General features: G+C 37.8%; 1 protein-coding gene across 3 annotated transcripts; it reads left to right on the forward strand.

Annotated features, from left to right (window-relative positions):
• The first annotated feature begins 2132 nt into the window (after nt 1-2132).
• UBP14 (ubiquitin-specific protease 14) lies at nt 2133-27687 on the forward strand. Of its 3 annotated transcripts, XM_010270604.3 has the most exons (20): nt 2133-2490; nt 2639-2810; nt 3150-3262; nt 3351-3687; nt 6376-6470; nt 7542-7675; nt 7774-7830; nt 7926-8003; nt 11544-11598; nt 11679-11714; nt 11835-11915; nt 23613-23811; nt 23902-23956; nt 24038-24160; nt 24384-24472; nt 24611-24700; nt 26131-26298; nt 26450-26583; nt 26687-26816; nt 27207-27687. In XM_010270604.3, exons 1-20 carry the CDS (start codon nt 2395-2397, stop codon nt 27383-27385), a joined length of 2421 nt encoding a protein of 806 aa, XP_010268906.1. In that variant the 5' UTR covers nt 2133-2394; the 3' UTR covers nt 27386-27687. The 3 variants fall into 3 exon arrangements, with proteins under 3 accessions (XP_010268906.1, XP_088742623.1, XP_010268908.1); XM_010270606.3 differs by lacking the exon at nt 11679-11714 and having other exon boundaries at nt 2157-2490; XM_088886497.1 differs by lacking the exons at nt 26450-26583; nt 26687-26816; nt 27207-27687 and adding an exon at nt 25143-25287 and having other exon boundaries at nt 26131-26270.
• Nucleotides 27688-27728: the final 41 nt, after the last annotated feature.

A 27728-nucleotide genomic window follows, 5' to 3' on the forward strand; every position in this document is an offset into this window, starting at 1 on the left:
ATTCTTCCACTAGTTTTAGTGTTGATGTGAGATCGAATTTATCTCAACACTTTATTTCCATAACTCTTTCAATGGCTGGGGGCATCCATGAAATGCCTAGATGATAGCTCCACTTCAAACAAACAGTTGGAATCGGAATGAACCATTCCAATTACCTATTACAAGGGACCAACATACCCTAAATCATTTGCTTACCTTTCTCCCCTCTTAGAGGTGCAAATGCATGTGCCATTCAGCTAAAATGATAAAATATTTATGGTTGTAATAATCAATCCAACATTCCATTTGGCTATAAATCATTCAGTTTGACCTCCTTTTCTTATCACTAAACCACCTTTGATAAAGTGGTAAGTTATGAGCTTCTAGTGGAATATAGGTTCAATGCACTCACCACTGAAGGGGGCATTGAGCCAACAGGGTGGCTCAATTGGTATATTAGCTGGTTCATTCTAGTAGAGATTGGGATTCAAATCATGCTGCTATCACCAAAATTGGAGGAAGGGGGGGTGTACAAGATGGTGTTTGTGATATTCAAACAACCTCTCTAGGGGATTTGGGTGTATCACCAAATACTCCAAAAAAGGGTCATTTGATAATGGCCAAAGTTGTAAAAGATTATTTAGTTTGATTTTAGTGGACAAAAGAATTAAATAATAAAATATTAAAAAGCATAATTATCTAATAAGCTTCAAATTCAATGATTATGGAGCTCACCATTAGGGATGTAGTAGATCGGGTTGGATTGATGAATGGATTAGGGTTGATATTGTCTTTTGCCAACTCGACTTTACTTTTGGTCGGGTTAAGTTGATCCCTTACCTAATTGGATCCAACCTGAACCTAACTCTACTATTGCTATTGTACATAACTCTATTATTGCTATTGTACATATGCATTATATTCCCATTACATATCATCTGGTCTTACCTCTTAAAGCCTCAACCCTACTAACAAGTTGTCATTAGTAGTTTTATTCCATAAAGTTATATTTTATAATTGTCGATTTTGTGAATTTAATCTTTTAATAGGAGATCTATCATAATACATAAAAACACTAATAATTTGAATCTTTTTCTCTTTTTTATTCTAAGAGAAACAATAAAAACATGAAGCAATCAAATACCACTAGATAGAGCTGTAAATCAGGTCATACTGGGCTTGGCCCATTAGGACCATCACTGTAGCACATGACATGTGTCAGGCTTGGGTTTTCAGGTCCACAGGCCGGCATGACAAAGTGGACTGTGCTGGCATTGGCTCACCACCTAGCATGACCCATATATATTATATTTATATTATTATACACAGAATAAATATATAGTTACATACATATATATGTGTATGTAATAATTATACATATATAATTATATAAAATATTAATATACATAAATTTTTGTTTTCAATTTTTTTATACTATTCCATTCCAATTGTATTGCATTTTTTTTTTTAAATTTCGTTTTATTATTTCATGTATAAACAATTGTATACATAAAAAATTCATATAAAATAAAATTTTAAGATTTTATTCCATTTTTCATATTTTGTTAATTTATTTTAGAATTTCATCATTTTTTTCAAAATAAAAAAATGCCTCTTATGGCATGGCCTCGCCCACGACTTGATTCAGGTACACATCACATGGGCTCTTGCTATGGGGTCATGCGAGGCCTGACCTCTAAAGTATCATAGGCAAGCACAATTTGGTATGGTTTGCCAAAACACAGGTGGCCCGCAAAGTCGTGCTATGCCAACCCAACATGTCTCGATTTACACCTGTACCAATAGAGACTATGGTCAAGTTGGGCTCAACTTGAACGCAACTTTGGGTTGGATTGGGTGAGCGGGTTGAATTAGGGTCAGGATTGACTACGTTAGATTGGGTTAGAGTTAGGGTTGAGGTTAAGAAGCTCAAGTTGTGTACTTAAGTTGACTTCACTCGGACCGGCTAGGGTTAGGGTTCAGAAGCTCCGGTTGTGTGTTTAGAGTTGACTTCAATTTGGCCAAACCCGGCCCGACTTCCACCCCATAAGGCCCAAACAACGTTCTCTTACCACTAAAAGACAAAGCAATAAGCTCCTCAGTTCAGCCTATTCCGCGGTTTTTAAAACGGCCCGGCAATCACTGTAGTTTATAGTTATCTCTTGCTTCTTTGCATTTGGTAATAAAAGTCATCAGGTGTTGTTAGGACACACTAGTCGAATTCGAATCCCCGTCGGAGGTAGCTAGAAATTATAAACATACATTTTGCTCTCTTTTTCTTCCTTTTGTCGCAACCAAGTTTATGCTTAACAGAAGTTTAGGGCAAGCAAAGAACAGATTCGATTGTAAAGCCGTTTTTCCTGTTGCCCACCTTTAAACCCTAAAAACCCTCTACTTTTTTCATTGTTAACTCCAATGGAACTGCTTAGATCGAACCTCTCTCGAGTCCGAATTCCCGAACCAACCAATCGAATTTACAAGCAAGAATGCTGCATTTCCTTCGACACTCCGGTAATTCTAATTGCACCCATTATTGTTGTCGATTTTCCTTTTTATTTTATATTTGAAGGTCTGTCGTATCTTTCCTTTCATCTGAAACTTATTTTCTTTTTTCACCAAAAGAAGTTAATTTCTTTGATGTTCTTTTTGTGAGTTTCAGAGATCCGAAGGCGGATTGTTCATCGACATGAACTCGTTTCTTGCGTTTGGGAAGGATTATGTGGGTTGGAATTATGAAAAGACTGGGAACCCAGTTTATTTGCACATAAAGCAGACGAAAAAACCGGTTCCTGAAGATAGGCCCCTCAAGAAACCGACTCTTCTGGCAATAGGTATATATTTAATTCTGTACACGTCTATGCATATTAAAAAAAGGATGACGTTTATAGCATTTTGAAGCTGTCAGTCGTAAATATATATCTTGTAGGCTTATTATTTCCTTGCTGTTACTGTACTACCATTTGAATTGTTTGAAACTTCTGGTAGAAACCAAATGCATTCTAATGGTGGAGTTGGATTGCTATCAAATAAGCTATTTGTACACAAACATACATTTATTATTTTTCCTTCTCTTTATTCAAGCCATGGATGAATTCCAGTTTATCGGTGGAAGCTATGTCTCTACTATGAAAAACAGCACTCTTTTCTACATTATTCTGTTTTATTTGCAGGTATGGAGGGTGGTTTCGACAACCATGAACCTGAATATGAAGAATCCCATAACATTGTCATATTGCCAGAATTTGTCTCGCTTTCTTTTCCTTCTGTAGAGTTGCCAGAAAAGGTAATTGTAGTTTCTCATTATTTATTATATCAAAAGAGAATATGTTTGGTTGTAATTGCCAAGGCATGCCTATGCTACGAAATTGCAGGTCAGATTGGCAGTTGATTCTATATTAATGGCTGAAGGTGCTGAGCGGAAAGAGCAAGTAGCAGCTTGGACAGCTGATAAGAAGCAAGTCAGTGCTTATGCCATGAATCTTCAACAGATTGACAATGGGGTCATTGTCCCTCCATCTGGGTGGAAATGTGCCAAGTGTGACAAGACTGAAAATCTATGGTTGAATCTAACTGATGGGATGACCCTTTGTGGGAGGAGAAATTGGGATGGTAGTGGTGGAAACAACCATGCTATTGAACACTACAAAGAAACTTATTACCCCCTTGCAGTAAAGCTTGGCACTATAACTGCTGATTTGGAAGGAGCAGGTAATGCCTTCATGTGTTAGAATAACTTTTCTAAATGTGTTTCCATCCATTGTGCTTTAAAAGGAGCCAGAATGAATTTCCAGTAGACACATTACAAGAGAATGTAAAGTTATAAACCAAAAGCTCTTCTATTGCTGACTGGTGCTACTTCTTTTTGAGCATCTCATTTATCTCAATCCATGGATAAGTAGTTATGTTTTACCAATAAATTTTCTTACAGCCCTGCTTTCTGTTGGTTTTGCAAAGAAAATTATCTCTACATGTCTCATGTTTTGATGGGAACCATCTCTTTTCTTTCTTTCAATTTTGTTAAGGTTTAGGCATCTATATATTAATCTACACAAGTTTTCTGCTGCTATTTGAAGCAAATGCCTTTTCTTTCTGTATTTCAACCTAAATTTTGCAGTATTTTTTTTTTGATCGGGAAAGTAATTTTATTTATTAAACTTAAAACAGGTTACAAGTGTTTTAGGCTTTTAGCTACTTTGTATTCCAGAGTACTAAATGGTGAATTTATTAAGAAGAATAAACAACGCAGACAAGAGGATCAGCCCTCAAAGTACAACTTGGCATAGATGCCGACTTGCCGAGCTAGAACTGTGACAAAGAGATACAACAGTTAATCCCCATTAATGTCTCCATGAAGAGAAAGTCATCCATCTATTATCTGATGTGATCATTAGAATATTCATAAAAGTCTTTCGAAATAAGTCACCACCTAATCAATGGTTCTTAAATCTCCCAATTAAAACCTCTATGGTGCTGCTTTTAAGATCAGAGATAATACTGTTCCTGTTCTTCCAGATTCATGAGCATATTGTGAAAAGGAGAAGGTTCCAAAGGATTGTACTTATTTTAAAATATCCTTTTGAAAGCCATGAAATCAACAGTATTTGATTTCCTGGGATTTGCCAAGGACTTCTAAAGAGCCAGCTGAAGTGACACTAAACCTCATAAGTCACCTTGCAATGAATCAGAGACTAAGGAACTTATTCACTAACTGACTGATGTAGGCAACACATCTTGGTCAGCATCATGCCTTTAAAGATCAGGTGATTGAACTTAGCAAAAAAAAGATCAGGTGATTGATTGTTAGCATTCTGTCCAAAACTGCGGTCTACAAGAAGAATGGTACCTTGGATGGGACATGGGCATTCCAGATAACCTTCAAGGGAAGAGTCCTGAAGGGGGCCAATTATGGAATTCTAGAAGGAACTCAACGAAGAAGCCTTCATCTTTAGTAAGCTTCCAGATTCTTGTGTCATGCTTATTTTCACAAGGAGAGCAGGGTGGCTACCTCTCAATCATTTATGTTCCATCTCAGCCTTGGGTCCACACCACCTGGCCAGCCTCTACTTCATAACAGTCACCATTGCAATTTTTTCTGCATCAATATGGAACAGATTCTTGTAGGCTTCAGCAAGAGATCAATCACCATACAAAGAATCTGTCCAGAACAGAATGTGAGAGCCTTCACCAGCTTTAGATGTCATGTGTTTGAGGAACTGTCCCTAAACTTGCATTGTTCCTTTCCACAAATTGCTGCCATGGGGGATTGTTGCCTGGCATGTGTAACACCTAAACTGAGGAAAACCATATTTACCACAGATAACTTTCCTCCATAGATGCTCTTGTTCTTCACTAAAACACCAAAACCATTTAGGAGGGCTTTATTCGTAGCACTTAACGACCTGGCGCCCATCTCTTTGCTTGCTTTCTTCTTGCCTGTGACCATGCCACAAGGGGGAACTTCTGATTGCCAGGACCATTCCACGGAAAATCATTTTCCATCTTTCTCTAAAACAATCACCACAGAGACAAGCATGGAGAAACCATCCATGTTTTTCAACAAGGTTATCTTCCTGCCTTCGAAAAGATAACCATCAATGGGAATTGGGAAGAAGGTGGTCCAAATTAGAAGTACTTGAATGAGTGGGGAATATACTTTTGCCTAATGCCCTGAAGAATACGTTGAAATTTATGTTGGATAATAGAAATAGTCTCTTCCCAAGAATAACCCATCCATATTTAGGAGCCACGCCTGCAGGGCTCTTTTTTTTTTCCTAGGGGGAGGGGGGTGGTGCTCCCATCTACATGGTCTTAATGGAAGATGGATTAATCTGATGTGGAGGATCCAAGAGCTAAAAAAGTTGCTATTGGAAACTATAGTAAGTTCTTCACCAGAGAACAAATGGTCTCAACTGCTAGAACATGGAGAAGATATTTCGTGTTTAGGTAGATCTACATGCACTTCCCAAGAGCAAAATCTCAAATGAGACCTATGAAGCTTAGATAGGATATATTCATGCATCCATATATATGTGTGTTTTATCTTTCCTTTTTGATAGCTTAGATGCAGTCATTTATGGCAGCAACTAGTCACTTTCTGATGTCCTTCGGGCTGCTTTTTGGCTCCTTTTACATGGGGCTTGCCCTATGTTTTTAATTAGTTGATGCAATCACATGTTAAAGAAAAAAAACTGGCAGTTGGTTTTACAAGATTTTCAATGCATGAAACCTTTATATGTGTCTGCTTTACCACTTCTTGTCTTGTAGCATTGTGTGGCCTTCTATTATTTGAAATAGCTCTCTCTCTCTCTCTCTCTTCCCCCTCGCTCTTTTTATTGTGAAATTACTTAGTTTGCAGGAATTGGTATTAATTTTGGATAACCTATTATGGCAGCTCAGATGTTTTCTCATATCCAGAGGATGATAGCGTTGAGGATCCATTATTAGCTCAACATTTAGCCTTCTTTGGCATTGACTTCTCTTCATTGCAAAAGGTTTGTTAGCTATGTATATTTTGACTAACATGATACACCTAGTGTAAGTGGAACTAGAAAACTCTACCATTTCCTTCTTCCTGTCAAATTTTGACCATGAAATATACTGCTAACCTTTCCTCTAACAAGTTTATCTGCATTCCTGTGAGCCCCCTGCTATAGATATAAATAAACTGCTCCTTGAAATAAACAAGAAAAGATTTTGTGATGTCACATTGGGAGAACTTCCCTCTAAAAGGAACAAATCTTTTATAAATAAGTTGAACGAAGGCAGAATGGAATTTGAATCTATTTCTTTCAGTTGTTTGAATGAGCCTAAAATATGTCTTCAAACACGTTTGTCCAACTCCCTTCCCCTACCAAATATATTTATCAACTTGTTTAACGTTGAACATGGAGTGCTAAATTTCAAATAGTCACCAAATTTAGTTTGGTCACACGTGCTAGGGGACTGGACTATCATTATGCTTGTAGTCCTATTACCATAATTTATGTCATGTCATAGTATATCTATCTGTACTTTGAAAATGAGATAAAAATAGGTGCTTATATAGTTCCCATATCTGTTAGCTTTCTGGCATTATAATGACTTTTTGTGATTATAAAAAGAATTTTATCAGTATGAATAAAGTAAGAAGTACATTTGATGTCCTCAAAAGAAGTTATTGCTGATCTTGGCTTTAATAATTTTTTTGACCTTATTTATCTATATGCAGTGTATGTTGATATTTCTAACAATTTGGGGGTCTGGTTGCAACTGGCTGCTTTGCGACGTTACATGCATGCAAAATGTTTGATACATGTGTACCTTCCTGACTTGATAAAAAAAAAGGATAAAAAAATGTGTACCTTCCTGGGTCCTGGCAGCCAATGACATTTCTAGGCTTCCTGGTTACCTTTGTTGAGCAGTTAGGCATTGCCTAACGAACAGTTTCTTCAGGTTTCCCTGAAATATTTTGCCAATGAGGCTATGACATGTTCATTCTCCCCAAAAATAATGTAAATTTTCCAAGCTGTTAACATGATATGATAATTCACGTGGGATAAGGAAATGGATCTTTCTTATTTCAGACTGAAATGACAACTGCTGAGAAGGAACTGGACCAGAATACCAACTTTGACTGGAACCGCATTCAAGAAAGCGGAGAAGAAGTGGAGCCACTATTTGGTCCAGGTTATACAGGACTTGTCAATCTTGGGAACAGGTAATGTTGTCCTTAATTTGGGCTACTAGGATTTCTAATTAGAAAGTCTTTTTTTAATGCTGTTTTCTTTGTTCATGCCTTTCATATTGCCTTTGCAGCTGCTATTTAGCATCAATAATGCAAGTGGTATTTTCGACACATAGTTTCTACTCACGGTCAGTACTGTATATATGATGATAATTAGTAAATGTGGTTCTTTTTTTTTCTGATTTTACATTTTTTTATCCCTTTATTGTGGTTTTTCTATCAGATATTACAAGAACCTGAATTTGAAACATGCTTTTGAGACAGCTCCTGCTGATCCAACTTTAGACTTGAACACACAGTTGTAAGTGTCCAGTTATTCTATTGTTTGTAAATGCTATCATTTCAGTTCTTGGCATGTGTTGGGTGTTGAAACATACTGTTGTTGTGAATCTGTGGGTTTATGGATGAGCCAACCCTCTTGTAAGGGAGGGGGTCAAAAGAGCTTCTCTTGAATGAGGGACATTGTGCCTCCTAGGGTTCATCTAAATGGCTGATTGTGTATTTGTTTTTCTCGTTGTTTTGGTACAGTTTGTAGTCCATGCCAGCTGAATTTTGTGTGCCTATTCCATCTCTCTAGTCTTTCTCAAGAATGCCTGGAGCTTTTATTTCTATTTTTTGTTGATCATTAGTGATCAGAATGCCTTCATTAATGATGGTAAATGAGATAGAACCCTGCTAAAAGGAGAGCCTGATAACAGAGAAACAAGCAATGCTAAAATACAAAACAACATGAAATTGAACAAACAGAACATGCTCAACCTCTGGGCCTTGCTCTCCTTCAATATGAGATTCAGTCCCCCAATAATCCCTCTTCTGGCCAGTGAATCAACTAAGATATTAGCCAACCTGGGAACTCACCTGATTGAGCTGTTAAAGAGTGAAGCTAAAGATTTTACCTCACTAGAGAGTAAATCTTTGAGACCAAGGACCCTTTTTTTGAAACCATCCAATCTATTACTGCTTGGCTATCTCCTTCAATTACCAACCTTCTCCAGCCTGAAGAATAATCCAGATTTAGACCTTATAAGAGAGGCAACAGTTCTTGATTATGGAATTATCATTTGGCAATTTGTATTCGTTAACTACTTATATTTCACCTCTGCTTCTTATACATTTATTACCCAAACCAAAACATCATTGTCCAATAATTTAAAAGGCGCACAAGTGAGGCGCATTTCAAGGCCTGCACCTCGTATATGCCTAGGTGCAGCTCCTTTGAAAGGGCACACACCTGGTGTGCCTTGTGCCTCAGTTAAATTTTGCACCCTTAGAAGCATGGTGATCTACTTCGCTCTGGTTTTCTCACTTACCAAAGCTCTAAGAACTCTATTTTTTGCTAATGTTTTTCATTCATTCTTCTTAATATAAGACATTTTTTTTTTTAAATATATGGAACTGCAATTAAAATGATAAAACATTTTTTATGTAAGGATTAAGAATATGAGATCCTAGCATGAACTTGTTTGGGCTTGCCTTAAAGGACTTGGTACAAAGGTGGTTCATAGAATTAGGAACCAAAGATGTTTAACATCACATTAGCTATTTGAAGTAATGCAATTGGGAAAGAAATAAAGAGATTAAAAGTTTTGCATACTTGAATTGTTGTTGAGTGATTGGATATGTTTTATATGTTATGTTTATGTATTTCAATTTGAGCGAATAGTTTTTTTTTGAACATTTAGTTTAAAATTAAAGTTTGTATTTTTTAATTAATATTATTTGTGTTTTTGATTTTTTTTTAAACTTTGCACCTTGCTTCAAAACGGCATGTGCCTTGTTCTTCGGTCACAAAATCCCTTTATGTCTTTTTGCGCCTTGAACCTTTAAAACACTAACATTGTCATTGGTTGTTATTTTATGTCTTGATAGTACACATTTGCATTGATCATAGATGAGTTGATTAAATATATTCAAGAGGAGGCCTGTCCTCCATGTTGTTTGCTGATGATATTATTTTAAATGATGAAACTAATGAAGGATCAAATGCAAAATTAAGTTTATGGGCAAATATACCTCAGAAACAAGAGGTTTTAAAATAAGTAGGACTAAACGTATTTAGGAGGAAGTTCCATGGTGCATGTTGTTTGTGGATGACATTGTTTTAATTGATGAAACTTATGAAGGATTAAATGCAAAATTAAGCTTATGGACAAATGCCTTAGAAACAAGAGGTTTTAAAATGAGTAGGACTAAAATAGAGTATATGACATGTAAATTTAGTAATAATGGGAGTGTAAATCAAGATGCACTTAGGATTGGAGACCAAGAGATAACTCAATGTGACTATTTCCGGTACCTTGGTTCAATAATTCATAACAAGGGAGAGATTGGAATTTTATGTGATAGGCGAATACCACTTAAATTAAAAGGAAAATTCTATAAAACAGTTGTAAGGCCAGCTATGTTGCATGGAGTCAAGAAACAACATGTCTGGAAAATGAATGTGACAAATGTGAATGCTAAGATGGATGAGTGGAAAAACTAGAAAAGATAGGATTAGGAATGAAGTTATCTGTAGGAATCTAGGAGTAGCTGCTCCAATAGGTGATAAAATGAGAGAGTAGGCTAAGATGGTTTGGGCATGTGCATAGAAGATCACCAACTGTGCCAGTTAGAAGGTGATTTGTTACAATTGAAGGGGCTAGAAGAGAGCTCAGGGTAGACCAAAAAGGACATGGGTAGAAGTAATAAGAAATGATTTAAGCACTAATAGTTTAACAGTGGATATGGCTTTAAATAGAATGGATTGGCGAAACAGGATTCATGTAGCTGACCCCATGTAATTGGGATTAGGCATGGATGATGATGGTGCTATATAATTTAATAATAAGAGTTTGTAGTAAGTTTGGTGACCAAGAGATAACTCAACATGACCTTTTCTGGTACCTTGGCTTGATAATTCATAACAAGATAGAGAATGAGGAGGATGTCACCCATAGGATTAGAGTAGGATGGGCAAAATGGAGGGAAGGAGGGAGGGAGAGCTTGGGGGGGGGGAGAACAAAAAATTGTAAATAGATTTGTTCATCATTAACAAAAAACCTTTCATTAAGATAATAAAAGTATATTTATGCACAATATGGGGAATCTATTCCCCCTTTGCCTTTAACGCTGGCAGAAAACCACCAAACCCACAAACTTTTCTTTTACTTCACAATCTGCATCAAAACATCTGTAACATCTGTTGTCTATTCACCTCCTTCTTTGCCATGGTGGAAGGAGATTGTCAGGTGGTGATGGGTGTGGGTTGGCTGTCCTTCGGATCAAATGGCCCTTGGGCCCTCATATCTTGATTTGAGAAGTGAAGGCTTTATCAGAAAATCTGAATTGCTCATTTAGGTGGTCTCCAAGGGCAGCAAATAACCTAGCATATGCTCCAGTTAGGCAGGAGCCCTCTGGATGATCTGGCTTGGGTTGTTCCAGGCCTTGGGGCAAATTAGTAGGACTATGATATGCCCTGTTTTCTTATTATAGTATTGTCAGCCTAGTACTGTTCCTTCTGTTCTCTTCACCCCACAGGATTTTTGAGGTTGGGGTCCCTTTTTTTGATAGGTAGTTGGGGTTCCTTTTAGACCATATTAATAAAACATCGATTGCTATTGCTGGTCAAACAAAGAAAAAAACCAAAGAAAACGCCGAATTATTCTTCGTTGGATTCAAAAATAGATTTTGGCTCTTTCATATTTTTGCATAATCCAGGACTCTATAGTTAATTTCTGCATTGCAGTGGATAGTTGTATATATTTTTCTATTTTTGATCTGTTAGTCTGTCTACTGCTTATGAAGCAAGTATATGAGACAAGATGATAATAGTTATGTAGCAAGATTTGATATGTGATAGGACAAAGCTGGGACACGGGTTGTTGTCTGGTAAATATTCAGTTCCTGCAAAGGAGGTATGTAGATTATAAAGCCATTTATTGTTTTGTGCCATTTTCCCCTATTTTTAAGTAAATAAAATCATCTTCTCATCCAGAAAGATGATATTGCAAATGTTACAGCATCCCATTCTGTAAGTTCTCTGGGTAAACTTTTAGCCTCTTGCTGTTTATCAATGTTCTTTCGCCATTTTTAATTCCTCTAGTCTCTCTCACTTGCAAGAACTACTTATTATTTCTTTTCCTCTTTTCAGAAACAGGAAGGCATACCCCCTCGAATGTTCAAGACACTTATAGCTGCAAGCCATCCTGAATTTTCCAGTACGAGACAGCAGGTAGGTATTCTTGATTAATGTAATGATTTGTGTTTTGTACCATGATTTTTGTTTGGTGATATATTGTAAATTTCCACTATATGGCTGCCTGTAGACTATATAAATCTAATTGTTTGTTCTCTGTATCCATGTGGCCCTGTCCTTTATGTGGCATTGCATTGTAATTATGTGAGAGAAGCTTTTGATTTAGTTCCTTTGATGTTTTGTGATCCTTATTTTTAGCATTTAGAGGAACTTGAATCTCCAACATTAAACAGACGCAAGTCTATGTAAAATTTGAGTTCATATTGGATTAGCTAAAGGTTACCTGACAAAACCATCCTTTATCCGAGCTTGGGACTGATTGTGTGAAACATCACTATCTATAGAACCCGGACCCAACTTGGTGCAAACTCTTATAATTGGGTACCTGATTTGCACCCTACAAAAAAGTCAAAGATTAACTTTGGTAGGGCAGTTTGGTAGTGTTTGAAACATCCACTCTTGTGGAAATGAGTGCTTTTCTTTGGAAAAGGGCAGGGAGCAGTATGGTGTTGATCATTTTGGATGGTATTCTAGATCAATGTCTTGTCTTATACTTATGGTATTTCATTGTGAAGGTGACTAATGACGAATGATGGCTTTCTTTTTTCTTTTGAATTGGTAATTATAATAATTTTATTAAGTAAAAGATTGAATATGTACAGAATGCTGAGAATCCCCAAGATATAAAGTGTTCAGCACTCTATTGAAGCATTTCCTCACCCTACAATTATTCTCTTACAACAAGTTGCCCCAAAACATTTGTTCCCCGTTGACCCTTTGCCTACCATTGCATTGGCTAGTGCATTGCCGATCTGTAAGTCCAAGTTAAGCTTGCATTCAGCTGCCAAGGTGTTTAGCTCCTTAATTAGTAATGAGGTTTCATAAAGAATTTGAGATTTAATGAGATTTCTTTTTGGAACTAGGAAGAAGGTTAGCTTCTTGGAGGATGTTTAGTTTGGAGTTGTCAAATGTGGGGGCTATGTGCATATTTCCTAGAGTCCTAGACTATATCATCTAATCTCTCAGAGTTGATGGAGACATACAGTTGTTGGAAGAAGAAAAGGAGGTTTTCTTTGTGAGGCCCATCATGCATCAACAAGTACCAAGTTTTTCTGATCCATAACAGGTACCCAATTACCTCATGTGTCTGAAGAACCTTTGGTACATATCCATTTTTCACTTGATTTTGAAAGATTCTAGCGGATCCTTTAGCGCTTTTAATGCAGTGGAAGTTAAAAATAATTAATCTTGATAAACCAAGATCACACCCATGGTGATGTACAAAAACTACTTACATAACCATAAACTACATACCTGTCATGCAGATCTGATTTGATGTAGCATATCTTCAGGAAATTGGTCCTAATTGCAGCCTCTCAATTGTTTGGCCTCCAAGATTGATCCATACGAAGCAACAATAGACAAATTCCCAATTCTCTATGTAGATCACGATCCAAGAGGAGAGGGAGAAAGAGGGTTGGACGACTCCAAGATTTTGCTAGCAATCTTTTTTCTGCTAGGTTTAACAAATAGAGTGTATTCTGTATGTAACTCTAGGGACACCCCCTTCTTTATCTTATATGGTTTTCACTCTTCTAATCAGGAGAGGGTTTATCCAATAAAATTTCCTAATTACAATCATGTCCCTAATTATTATAATCAGGTCCCTCTAATAAGTCTCTTCTTAATTAGAACATCCTCCTCCATAGTTTGTTTGTGTTTTGGTCCTTAACGCATGTGACCTCTTAAGTTCAATGCTATATTGCTATTATTAGGCAGTGACAAATTATGCCGAACTCCTTCAACATCCCAATATAGAACTCCTTTTATCTGAATTGAATTAAAATTCTTTTAATTTTCCCTTGAATGTGAATGATTAATCACTATAAACAGGGGTTCCACAAACCATGAGTGACACCTAGTGATATGTCATGGCTACCCTAACAGCTTGGATTTAGTAGTTTGAACTTTTCCATCTCCAGTTATCATACAGTCAAATCCTTATATCACACAATGTCTCAAGAAAGAAAAGGGTCATGGTGAATAAGTCAAACCCTATTTGCTCAGTTTTATGTCTCATTGAATTGATGATGACTCATATGGTGACACTTGGTACTCTTTCTATATACCATTCTGCCTTGGCCAAGTACTTACTTCAGTCGTATAGGACATTCTCTCTCCTCATGGAGAGTGATAGATTCCATGTTGTGCATTCACATACCTCCATGCATAAGATACTATGGTTGAAATGTGCGTGCTAAAACCCTTGGTTAGGGCATATTTGCTCCATCTAACCATAATGCCCCATACATAAGATATCCATGATGCCTCGGGTCTAAGGATTATCTGTAACTATTCTATTATGGGTCACATTCAGTGATCCTATTCTCTAACAGACACCCACATATTTGCTTTAGTGTGACTACATAAGTGACTTGAGATTCATCACCCCATAAGGCAAGCATAATATGTGCCAGTCTATCCGGACTATCAAAGCCCTTTTGATAGTCCTATGACTAGGAACCATTTTAGGATCTTTGTATCAGGCAAAACATATCTCAAGATTTGTAACATACTTAGAAATATGTTTACTTAACAAAGAAACTATGGGTTATTCATATGAAACTAAGATTTGCAAATATGAATGACAAAAATGCCCTTTTATTAATGAATGTGAATAGTACAAAAACAAAGCTCCTCTATAGTGTCACACAATTGGTTTTAGGGCATACAACTAATAGATTTTGCGGCAGAGCTTTTCTCCCTACTAGCTTCTATTGGAGGGGCATCCTATTTTATTGGTGCAATGAATAAAACAATCTGATATTTTGTTTCCACGTTTGCATCATCACATCAGCACCACCGTCATTATCATCATCTAAGCCTTGTCCCAACCATATGGGGTTGGATACATGAATTCGATTTTTTTGCCATTTCATTCTGTGTAGTGCCATATCCATTTTTTAATTATGAGCAATTGAATCATTTCTTACTAGTTGAACCCATGTCCTTTTTTACTTCTGCCCCTAGCCCTTCTAGTCCATTCAACTTGCAACAGATTGTTTCTTCTTGCAGGTGCTATAGATGGTCTTCTATGCAAGTGACAAAACCATCTTAGTCTACTTTTTTTTTTTATTTTTTTTGAGAAAAAGGTGACTAAGATTATATTAAAAAAAGGGAGGTACATGAGAAGATGTACTCCAGGGAGAAAAAAAAGGATTACAAAGGAAGAGCACTATCACTAAATAAGCAATCTCTATGAGCACCAGATTTAGCTAAACCATCTGCCACAGTGTTCAGTTCCCTAGAGATCCAGTTCAATTTAACCTGCATTGAGTTCAAAATATCTCTAGCTTCTGCCAAAAAGATGAGCCAAATTCCATGGTCCACTGTCTTTTTCTTTTAGCCATCTTGGTCTACTTTCTCTCATTTTATCACCTCTTGGAGCTACTCCAAGGTTCCTTCAAATGACTTCATTTCTGGCCCAATTCTTTCTGGTGTCCCACTCATCCATTGCAGCATACACATTTCTGCAACACTTAATTTTTTTGGACATCACGTTTCTGTCTAATATTATATGTTCATTATATTAGACAAAAATAGGTGCAATGAAAAAGAATTATTCTTTATTAATGATGAAAAAGGCTAAAAATGTAAAAACAAAAAAAGAGTTCATATTTGACACGTGACCTGTTGACTGGATCAAATTGTTTAGTGATTCAACCGATTACTAGGTCATATGGGTCAATTCATGATGTTATAATTATAGAAAAGTATAGAAATTTTATAGAAAAATTTGACATGTCAATGATATTATATATTCATCATATTAAAAAAATAAGTGTGATAAATCAGAATACTTTTTTTTACTATTATGAAAATGGACAAAAATGCAAAAGAAAAAAAACAGAAAAAAGAAGTAATATCTAATCCATGAGTCCATGACCCACTACTGGCTCAAACAGGTCTGTAGTTCAATCAACTGGGCCAAATGGGTGAATCTATGATGACATAATTGATTACTAAAAGATAAGAAATAGATAAAAATACAAAAGATTATATAAAAATTGTAAAAAATGGGGTATATCTCAAATGTTATATACTCATGATATTAAACGAAAATAATAGTGTGATAAATAAGAATTTTTTATCAATGATGAAAATGACGTACACAAAACAGAAAAACAAGACTAATCTTCAACCTCTAACCTGCTAACTGGGTTATATGGTTCAGTGGTTCAATAGACTAGGTCACTGGGTTGTTGACCAAGTCAATGATTTTTTTGTAGGCAAGCAATTCAATGGACCTGGAATTTTGGCCAGGTGTTAGGTCAATTGGTTTGACCAGATGATTCAACTGTAGGCTGAAAACAATATTTCTTTGTTATTGCGGCTGATGTTCTCACTATTTCCCCTTTTGCAACCAAACAATGGAACATGAAAATTTTACATCAATTTCCCCTTCCTCATCCCACCAGAATCTTACTGAAAATCAAACATAGCCCAAGTGCTGTTTGCCTATTACATACGAATCTAATGTGGAGGTGCACTAGAGCAGCAGTGGCGTGGACATTATGGGAAGAAAGAAATGCTAGAATCTTCCAAGAGAAGGCGAGAAGTAAACATCAAATTATGGATTGTGTAATGACCAGAACCATACATTGGCTACAAACTATGGAACTGTTTAGACATTTCTCCTTTGATGACATATGGAGGAATTGGTTTTCAGTGGCTTCTAGTTCAGTGGATGGTTTGGACACCTCCCATTGAAGGCTTTATGAAACTGAACTTTGATGGGAATAGTCAGGGCAACCCAGGGCTATCTGGAATTTGAGGTACCATAAGAGACAAGGATAGGAATCTGAGAGCACTCTACTCAGGACCGATGGGGAATGGGGACTCCTTAAGGGCTGAACTGTATGCAGTCCTACAAGGTATACAGATTGCAAATGAGATAGGCTTGGAGAATTTGGTGATAGAAGGGGACTCCAAGGTGGTGGTGGGTTGGCTTAGAGACCCAGATTCAGTGATATGGTGTTATAGGAAATGAAATGAAGAAAATCAAATAGGTAACACAACATATGAATTTGACTGTACAATGGGTGGGAAGGGAGGCTAATGCATTTGCTGACTATCTAACTAAGCAAGGAGTAACTAGGGATCAGTTGTTTTGGGCTCAATTGTAATTTTTGTGTTGTTTTTTTCTTTTAAAGAGTGAGGCTGCACCTCGCGCCTCCCCTTGGGATGTTTGTAACAGACATTTATCTTTTTGCTGATAATGAATTCTTAATGAACTTTTACCTATCAAAAAATAGAACCTAGATGTGTCCCTTCCCAAAAAAGTCCACCCTCAAAAAAAGAAGAAAACATATCATCTTTAAATACATTTTGTACTGATAGCTGGTTCTTTAGATTTTCTATCACCACATCAATAACCCCCTACCCAAAATTAGATTTCTGTTAATTAATTCTGTTATTCCTCTCATGCCATAACGCCCAAATAATTGCTGTTGGAACAGTCCCTTTCCTGGACATACCCGAGACAAGTCATTCCTCTAGCAACTCTTTCACTGATCTGGGAGCACACCACTGTAAGGTTAATGCTCTGATCTGAACAAATGACTCCAAACAGAAGCACTGAACTTGCAGTAAAAATAGATAGTTTGGAGACTTCTTTATTTTTTTGTAGATTGGCCAAACCATCCCAACAAAGCCAAACCCTTGTATTCCAAACCCCATACAAAGCGAAAATGACCGACACAAGAACAACAAACAAGCAAAACCAAAACCCGTACAATACCCAAATCTAACAAAACCACCCCCACCCTAGACCCAAAAGTGAACCAAACCTCCAAAGCAAGGTTCAAAATTTTGATACGTATTGGCCGATACATATCGTATCGGGGCCATCCCAATACGCCCCTACAGGGGGTGTTTTGGGTCGGTGAGTGGTTCAGGGGGTAGATCGACCTTAAACCGGCCCCTCTGAACCAAATTAAAAAAAAAAATAAACAGTACCGATACACTCTACCCGCGTATCGCCCTGTATCGATATTTTGAACCTCTCTCCAAAGGACTCCGAATCAACAATCTACTTATTTATTTTAGTTGCCATCTTCCTGTTGTCTTCTGACTGCACTTTTGTGTTTCCTTACTTCCTTGTTAGGACCAAGGCCAAACATACCTCCTTTTTTCCTTGCAAAAACCTTTGAAACTAGAATCTGCTGTTGGCTTCTCTTAATCTTCTGAATTTTGAATCTTCTAACTGTATTTAATGTTCCAACAACTTCTTCCATCTTCTCCTCAGATTTCTGACATCCGGAACAACCACCCCCTCCAAATCCTCTTCCTTCTCCTTGATGTTATTCTCACCGCCTCCATTAGGCTTTTCCATCCCTTGAATTATTAAATTACTTGAATTGCAATTATCAAGTGCTTGGCAGCTTGGAAAAAGAATTACATTTCAATAGGGGGTAGGCTGACTTTAATTAAGGCTACACTTGCCAACCTTTCAACCTACTTCCTTTCAGTGTTCAGGATTCCTCCATGGGAGGCTAAGAAACTGGAGAAGAGAATGAGGGACTTTCTATGGGAACCAGGAGAAGTGGAAAAGGATCACTTGATCAGATGGGAGATAGTTAACAAACCAAAGGAAGAAGGGGGTTTAGGGATAGGGAACATAATGCTGAAGAATGTAGCCCTTCTAGGGAAGTGGCTATGGAGATGGCCCCGAGAGAGGGAGAGAGGTTATGGCATGAGGTGGTGGCAAGCATTCATGGTTGCGTAGGAAATGGTTGGGATTCCGGGGTATCTCGTTGAGCTACCCTTACTACACCTTAGAAGGCTATACATGGTATTCTCCCTCGCTTCCTCAGATTCATCAGGTATGATGCTTGTTCTGGTAATGCTATTCTATTCTGGGAGGATATTTGGGTGGGTACTCAACCCCTCAAAGATTGTTTCTCCTCGCTCTATTCCCTTTCCCTTCACAAACATGAGCCAATTGCAACTTTTCTCCCGAGCCCGTTAAACCCCTTATCTTTAAACTTGGACTTTGGGTTTCGTAGAGGGTTAAGGGATGGTGAGTCAAGTTGTGTTATTGAGCTAATTCATTTACTAGAATCTGTTTGCTTGGACCCCACTTCTTCTGATCAAAGGGTTTTGACTCCTCTTCCAAAAGGTACTTTTACTTGCTATTTTTTTCTAAAATCCCTCAGTTCTAACCCCATTTCCCAAGGATTCCCTGTCAAAGAAGTCTGGGCACGACCTATTCCCCCAAAAATTGCTATATTCTGCTGGGAAGTCTTCTATGGGAAAATCAATACTTTGGAAAACTTACAGAAAAAGAGACCCTCGCTTTGTCTTTCCCCAAATTGGTGTTCCTTGTGTAAGGCCGAGAATGAGGACTGTTTCCATTTGCTGATCTCCTGTTCTTTTGCTACAACTATATGGAGATGGAGCCTTTGTTTATTTGGAGGTAGGTGGTCTATGCCTTCTGATTTAAGCTTGTTATTCAACCCATCCGCCTTTGTTTGGCACACTAGAAGAGGTAAGGTCATGTGGAAATGTGTCAGGGCAGCCACTTTGTGGACTCTTTGGGAGGAAAGGAATGCAAGAATTTTCTTAGAGAAGGAAAGAGGGTTAGATGAAATGAAGGATTGTATCCTAACAAGAGCAATCCATTGGCTGAAAACTGTGGATACCTTTGATGACTTGTGGAAGAATTGGCTAGTAATAGCTAACACTTCAACAAAGAAGGATAGAATTCTGTCAGAATGGGTTCCGCCTTTGGAAGGTATCATCAAGCTGAACTTTGATGGAAGCAGCCAAGGCAACCCCATGCTTTCAGGTATAGGGGGTATCCTGAGAAATAAGGACAACAACATAATTTCCCTATTCTTAGGACTGGTGGGAGTGGGGGATTCCACAAGGGCAGAAATCCTTGTTGTAGTACAAGGATTTCAGATTGCCAACCAGCTTGGGGTGGAGCATCTCCTAGTTGAAGGGGACTCTCAGGTGGTAACAAGGTGGCTCCTAAACATGGATACCACCATTTGGGGCTACAAAGATCTCATCAAAAAATTTAAGTGGTTAACCAACAATATGAGAGTTGAGGTAAAATGGGTTAGTAGGTCTGCTAATTCTTTGGCTGATGCTTTAGCCAAACAGGGGGTTTCTAGGGAAGATCCTTTTTGTGCTTCTTTGTAAGTTGTTATTAATTTGGAAATCTGTACTTAACTAGCCCGGAGAGGTTGCAACTCGTGCCTTTTCTTGGGGACTTTGTACTATTGTCTATTGCTGATTAATAAAATTATTTCAATTATCAAAAAAAAAAAACACTGTATAGACTTGAAAGCTTCCTTCGTGAACTCCTCCCCTCCTAAGAAAAGTAGACCCAGAATTCTGCTAACGTCCACTTGTTCACTACTTTTTCAATGTCACAAGTGACCTCCACCTTATGTGTTACATCTATCATTAAGATATCCCCAATTTCCTCCCTTGAGTCCTCCTCTAAGTCCACTTTCAGTCCCCTTTCTCTGTTTTCTTCTAAGGGAAAAGTTTTGTATCTTTTCCTTTTATAGATTCTGACCCCACCCCCACTCTTGTTTCCTGCCCCTTGCTTCCCCCTTCCTCATTTCTTGCTCCTTTCTCCCCTTCCTTCTCCTCCACTAAACCATTATCCCCTTCCCTTCATCTGTTCCTTCCCACCTCTTCCTCTTCTCTTGTTTCACCTGCCCCTACAAACCTAATCATCTCAGCTCCTTGACTGCTCTCCCCCTCTTCCCCGATTGCAACTCCATCTCCTTCTCTCACATCCCTTATCACCTCTCCACTTTTTCCTTCTTCCATTGCCGCTCTTTGTTCTTCCATATCTCTAACTGTAATTTCTTCCATAGCTTCTTCCTTATCGTCGGAGCCTTCCTGTAAAACTTCTGTCATTCTCTCATTATTCTGTTGATGAATTTTGCCTTCAGAACCCTCATGAACTTCTTCCTTCTCTTCCTCACTTCTCTTTTCTTCCTAGTTGATTTTCTCTATAAGTGATAAATTCTTCTTCCTAGGGAAGAACTTTGTTTTTCTCAAGACGAATCCTTCGGCATTGTTAATTGCCTCTTCTGCGACCTCCTTCACTATTGACCCTTCTTATCCGTTGCATTACCTACTTGATCACCTAATCTTTCAGAACCTTCTGTCATCCCTTGTGTCAACCTCAAGCTACCCGATTTAGTAGTTTTGTAACCATTATTTTGTTTACTCCATTAATAAAATTTTAAAACTTGGGCTTCCCCTCCAAAATCATTGGGCCCATTCTTTGGCCCAAAACTAATAGACTTGAAGACTCTTCTTCATTGTTGCAAAGCAAACATAACCTTTCTTGGACAAAGAAACCTCTTTTTTGTAACATATCCTTTTTAATGATTTTTTCCACCCATAGGAAAAAAAAAACTTTACTTTTGAAGGAGCAACTAGAAGAGGTCAAAAAGTTCATCTCTTGGTCTTGAATCCCAAATATACCATGATTTGCACTCTCTACTATTAAATTTCAAAGCATATATTTTGTTGTAGTCCTTATTTTGAAAGTTCTTGTTTCTAAGGTATTTGTCCATTAGATAAGGTTGTGTTTGGATATTTTCTTTTCTGCTTTTCAAAGCCTCAAAGCAGGAAGCATTATTTGAGCTTTTACTATGCATTTTATGTATGAAAACTGTTTGGTAAATGTTGCTTTCACAATGATAAGGGCCAAGTGTATATCATATAATTCATGTCAACCAATATTTAACGCAACTTTAAAAATTCATTTGCCAATCTTGCATAATGTGGCACATTGTCACGGGGTTAGGTTTGGTAGCGGAAGAAACCTGTGCGGCATGGGCTTGTTCGTCTAGGACAAACCTTTTGTGATGTAAGGGCTTGTTCATTGATGGCTCCACCAAGGTCTTAGGTTAGTGGCACTGGATCATGACCTCATTACGCATGGTCGGGGTTATTGTCTAGCTCTTGTCGATCCATGGAAGGCATCGCTTATGTGCCAAAGGGGGGGATTGTGCCAATGATGTCGATGCTAAGCAACTGCTGGGCCTTGAACACATTTAAGTGCTAGGACATTGGATAGCTCGACCAACTTAGACATGGGGCTGGCGAGGTGAACATACATGGCTATGGGCAACCCACATGCAAACCTCCCTTTCATGTGTGGTGCGTAGTGCTGGTCCATGCTGCTAACTGTGTAGCCATTAAACCAGGTTGCCCAACGAGGGATGTGAGGTGTTGGGAGTGCGAAGGGTAGAACCCGCAAGGTTCTAAATATTGATACAGGCCGATACAGGTAAGCACCCATATTGACCTGTATTGAGCTGCACCTTTATCAGGGGGTTGGTTTAAGGCCCCGTCTACCCCATGAACCAGGTTAGACCCTAAAACACCCATTGAAGGGGAGTATCAGGGGGTCACCAATACGATACGGATAGGCCAATACACCTTGATATGTTTCGATATTTAGAACCTTGGGCACCCGAAGAGGTTGACCACCCATCCTCAAAGAGGACATTAAGCTTTTGATATTCCACAAAAAGATAAGTCTTCCAAAATATCATATTGGGGAAATTTACGATAATGCTACTCAACCCAGCTGACCAAGCATAGGTAGACTGAGCTTGCTTTTTGACCGTCATGTGGTTCTGCATAGTAGCACATGGCACATCGTTCTACCATGTGACATCCACTTAGAACGTGGTTTGTTATGTCTTTCTCAATATGCAGAGCCATGGTTCTGCCACATAGAACATGGCATGTTGTTCTACCATGTTTGCCACCTGCATGGTATAAATGGTTATCCACAGGCACACATGGTTATGTGTTATGTCACATGTAAGGTTCAAAGTATCGATACGATACGCATATCGGTCGTATTGTATCGGTACTTATAGACGGCCAAAACACCTTTTTTTTTTCAAATTTTGGTTTTTTGGGAAGCTTAAAACATGTTTTTTATTATTAAAAAATGTTGGGGGTCCGAAACACATGGAAATAGGCGTTTTGGACCGTATCTTTTTCGAAAGATACGATACGCCCCCTCCCCCCCTCAAAAAAAAAAAAAAAACTAAGCAAAAGCTTCTCCAAACTGTGCTTTAGTTTTACATCTAATCCATCCTTTTAGTTTTTTTGATGGGAAACAGTACTAATCCTTTCTTAGTTTCATCAATTAATACAATGTCATCAGCAAATAACAAGTACCATGGGGCCTCCTGAGTATGTTTCTTTTTGATAAATGATTGAATTTTATTCAATAAAATCAATAAGATATTACAATACAGCCTTCCCAAAGGAGGGGCACGAGCTGGTGTCTCTCCACAATAGCAACAATGTACTACCTCAGACTAGTAAAAAAAAATTTACAAAGCTGCCCAGAATAACTGTTCCCTTGATACCCCATGTTTGGCTGACCCATCCGCTATGGTGTTAGCTGTTCTACCCACCCACTGAAAAATAGCATTCATGTTCCTTGAGAACCATTTAGCTTTCCTCATAATACCCCTGTAGCACCAGATCACTGAATCTGGATTTTTTAGCCAACTCACAACTTCTAGTGCTTTGCATGTGTTAGTGGCGATTTGTGTATTTATCATGTGTTCCTTTCTTACATAAGCTTTCTGTTTTTTAACATCTTCCTAGGATGCGCTAGAGTTCTTTCTTCATCTTCTTGACCAAGTTGAACGAGCTAATGCTGGAAAACCTGAATTGGATCCTTCAAGGAGTTTCAAGTTTGGTATTGAAGAAAGACTTGAATGCTCATCTGGAAAAGTTGCTTATAATAAAAGAGTTGATTACATCCTGTCTCTTAATATCCCTTTGCATGAAGCTACTAATAAAGGTGAGTTCTTGTAACACTGTGCTCACTGTGCTCTGTGTCAATCCCATCTCCGAAGTCATTGCCTAATGATCTTATGATTTGAGAATCCAGAACAGCTGGAAGCCTTTCAGAAGTTGAAGGCTGAAAGGGGTTCGGATAGAGAAGTGTGAGTTCTACAAAAGTAACTTGACTCCATATTTCATATTGTACTTCTTGAATATTCCACTTAAATGTCTACTTATAACAGATCTAGTGATGAAATTGTACGCCCAAGGGTGCCATTGGAAGCATGCTTGGCAAACTTTTCTGCTCCAGAAGAGGTGCATGAATTTTACAGCACTGAATTGAAGACTAAGACAACAGCAATAAAGTAAGTTTTCTAGTTTGTCTCTCACTGAATCATCTGGTCAAAGAACATGAAAAGAAACCCAATGCTGAAAATCACTTACGTAGTTTGAACTTGGCTTCTACTTGCCAAACTGTTACTTTATTTGTTGTAGTTAGAATATCTGTTGTCTGGATGTCAATAACATTGTCTGCAGAATCATGGAAACTAAAATAACTGGAGCTTTGACCTTTTCTGTTCTCTGCAGAACTGCTGGTTTAACTTCATTCCCAGATTATCTTGTGTTGCATATGCGGAAATTTGTTATGGAGGCAGGATGGGTGCCAAAAAAACTTGGTAACAAACTCCTGACTTAAACCCCATCTAATAAATGAATGACAAGAAAAAGAAAAAATGCAGCACAAAGTGTTTCTTATTTCACCTAATGGCAGCGGTTTTGAAATATTAATGCACTTGTTTTCTGTTATTTTCCAGATGTCTATATAGATGTACCTGATATTATTGATATTAGTCACATGCGCAGCAAGGGTCTTCAGCCAGGCGAAGAGCTATTGCCAGAGGCAGGTTGGTAACACCAAGAGACATCAGTGACTTCCTTTGGGTGTTATTTATTGTCAAAGTTGTAATCCCCTACTCATTCTGCTAGAACTTCAGCAGAATGGGGTTAAGCTTTGCTTGATCATATTGATCCATGTGTTCAAAACATATTCAGGGAGCTTCATAACCCAAACCTCTAATCAAGTTGAGACCTACTAATTGTAACTTTTTGGCCTACCTTTCCAAACTAGGATAGACTTTGAGAGTCAATGATTGAACAAGTCTCTGTTGCTATGTTAACCAGATATGGCAAGGACATAACTTGATATGGTGTCTGATGCATAATTTACACTAAAAATTGAGGTATCCAACACAATATTGGCATCCTTGTTGGTATATACCATATAGCTCTGTTATCTGAATAGTAGATGGATTCCCAAATCTGAGTTTTTACATTTCTTTACTATAGGTTTCCATGCATTATCTATGTATATAGAGGATTTGGTTAGCCATAATTCTGCCTCGATGGAAAATCTAGACGAGGAGGAAGAATTAAGTTGCTATGATGGAAAATCTTCCTCCATAGAGATCAAACCAAGAGTATTGTCCTATAAGTGAGCACTCTTTCCTTCTGTTCTCATTTTTACTTTAAAATTTCCTTATTTATCAAGGTTTTGCATACAACGAGCATTATTTTTGTGTGAAAACCAGAGATCCACCAATGAGAATTTGTTGGTCCCTTTAGCCTCCTGGTTCACCGTCAAACTTGCTAGTACAAATAGTGATTGTCCATCTAACTTTACAAAGACACAATTTGCTTAGTTGACTCCCAAGTGGACAAAGGGAATGGAAAACCCTTATAGTCCATATGTGCAGTGGTTGCAAGGTAACCCTTCCACACTACTTGTTACTTCTGCAAGGTAGGCACCCAAAAAACTGTACTACGAAGTTGCTGCTGTCAGCAAGATGATGCTTCATCTGTTTCTTTTTTCTTTATGTTCTAAATTCTTTGAAACATAAAGTTCATCAAATAGAACAATAGTGGCATTGGGTTGTTATTGTTATTCTTATCTATGCTGACAACTAAATGCTTCTAGTTTATAGGCTTGAATTATCATTGGTAAAAGGTATGCAGTTTGCTGAAGTGAAAAGTTTTTTGATTGTTGGGCAACATTAAGTAACCATGGTTTCAAATCTGATGGTTTTCAATGTGAGTGGCTGAGAAGGTGGTAAAAAACTGGGAATTCTAAGTGGATAGTGCAAGTAATGAAGGTTCTGGATTAACAAAAATGCAACTGTCTTCTCTAAAGGCTCATGATCTTCTACCAATAAAGTAGGATGGTTTAGGTTCTTTTAATTTTCTATACATGCTACTGCACATTTTCAGAACCAAGGAGGGGATGATGTGTTGTAGACAAGTGAGAATGGTTTTACTAATTATTTACTATGTTGTGCAGTCCCTGATAGTGAGGAGTCAAGCAAACCTTCGGCCAATGAAGACATTGTTTCCCAGCTTGCGGCCATGGGATTTAACTATCTCCACTGTCAGAAAGCTGCAATTAACACCTCAAATTCTGGTGTTGAGGAGGCAATGAATTGGTTGCTTTCTCACATGGACGATCCTGGTATGTTGCCCAGTTGATGTTTTCCAAGATTTATTTGTTTTCATCAGAAAGTTATCAGTTTATAGCATGCTTCAGGCTTCTAAGAGGTATTTTGTTTATTCAAGTTGATTGCACTAATGTATCTTTTACAATCTTCTATCCTTGTTCCCAGATATAGATGAACCCATTTCTCAAGAAGTGCGGACTGCTGAAGTTCTGTTATCATTTGTTGATCAGTCGAAAATTGATACATTGGTTTCGTTTGGGTTTCAAGAAGAGGTTGCTAGGAAGGCATTGAAGTCATCGGTATTGACTCTTATTCCCTTTAAATATCTTTCAATTAATTTAAGAGTTCAATTTTCAATATTGTTGGAATTTACTCTATTTTGCGGTGTCCAAATATTCATAGGGTGGGGATATTGAGAAGGCAACAGATTGGATATTTAGCCATCCTGAGGTCTCTGAGTCGTTGGATATGGATGCTACATCAAGCAATGCACAGAGTACTGCTGATGCTGGACTACCTGATGGAGGAGGAAGCAAGTTTTCTGGACCTTTTTTCTTTTTTCAGGGCATATAGCTGTTTTAAATGCTCACAAAATGGAACTTGTCATTCTTGATTTCTTTCATTTTTTCTTTTACTACTAGCGATTTCAAGCCAGAAACTTGTTATTCTTGCACACAATTCCATTTTAGGTTATATAGGTTAAAAGGTTCACATTCATCATCTCCATGTAGTAGATCTGTAGTTGGTAGTACCACTTTTACTCGTTTGAGTAGATATATAGGAAGAAGAAAATTCAGATATCACATTGTTGTTTTTCATGGTTGATTCATTAATAGTGAGCCTTTTTTGTCTGAGTTAATTTATTACTTAGTTTATTTACCATGCTATTATTTAATTGATTTTGGTTTTCATTATTTCACAGGATACAAGCTTATTGGACTGGTGAGTCACATTGGTACCTCTACCCAATGTGGGCACTATGTTGCTCATGTGTATAAAGATGGGAGATGGGTAATCTTCAACGATAACAAGGTAGGGGCATCCATTAAGCCCCCAAAGGACATGGGTTATTTGTACTTCTTTGAGAGAATGAACAGTTAGAACTGCACAAGCGATTCCCTGCAAAATGCCAGTAACCCAGTGATTGTGGTAATCTAGAGTGGCTGCTGCATCCATGAGCTTTTCGGAATTTGATTTTTCTTGAGTTTCACCATTGCATCAAGCTAACATTTCTTTCTAATGCAGTGCTTACTCCAGAAATATAACTGGCATAATTGTTCCATTTGTTATGAGCTTTTCATTACTGATGTGAATAGTAACTGCAATAACAATGTTATATCGCTTGTTTCATTCACGCTACTCAGCAGTTAAGAATATTACCAGTAATGCTTACCTTGATGCAATTTAGTCCTTTGGTAAAAAAATTAGGGAGAATGACTGTTCA

This window comes from Nelumbo nucifera, chromosome 1 (assembly GCF_055504915.1).
Source record: "Nelumbo nucifera cultivar China Antique chromosome 1, China Antique-T2T, whole genome shotgun sequence".
Taxonomy (NCBI): Eukaryota; Viridiplantae; Streptophyta; class Magnoliopsida; order Proteales; family Nelumbonaceae; genus Nelumbo; species Nelumbo nucifera.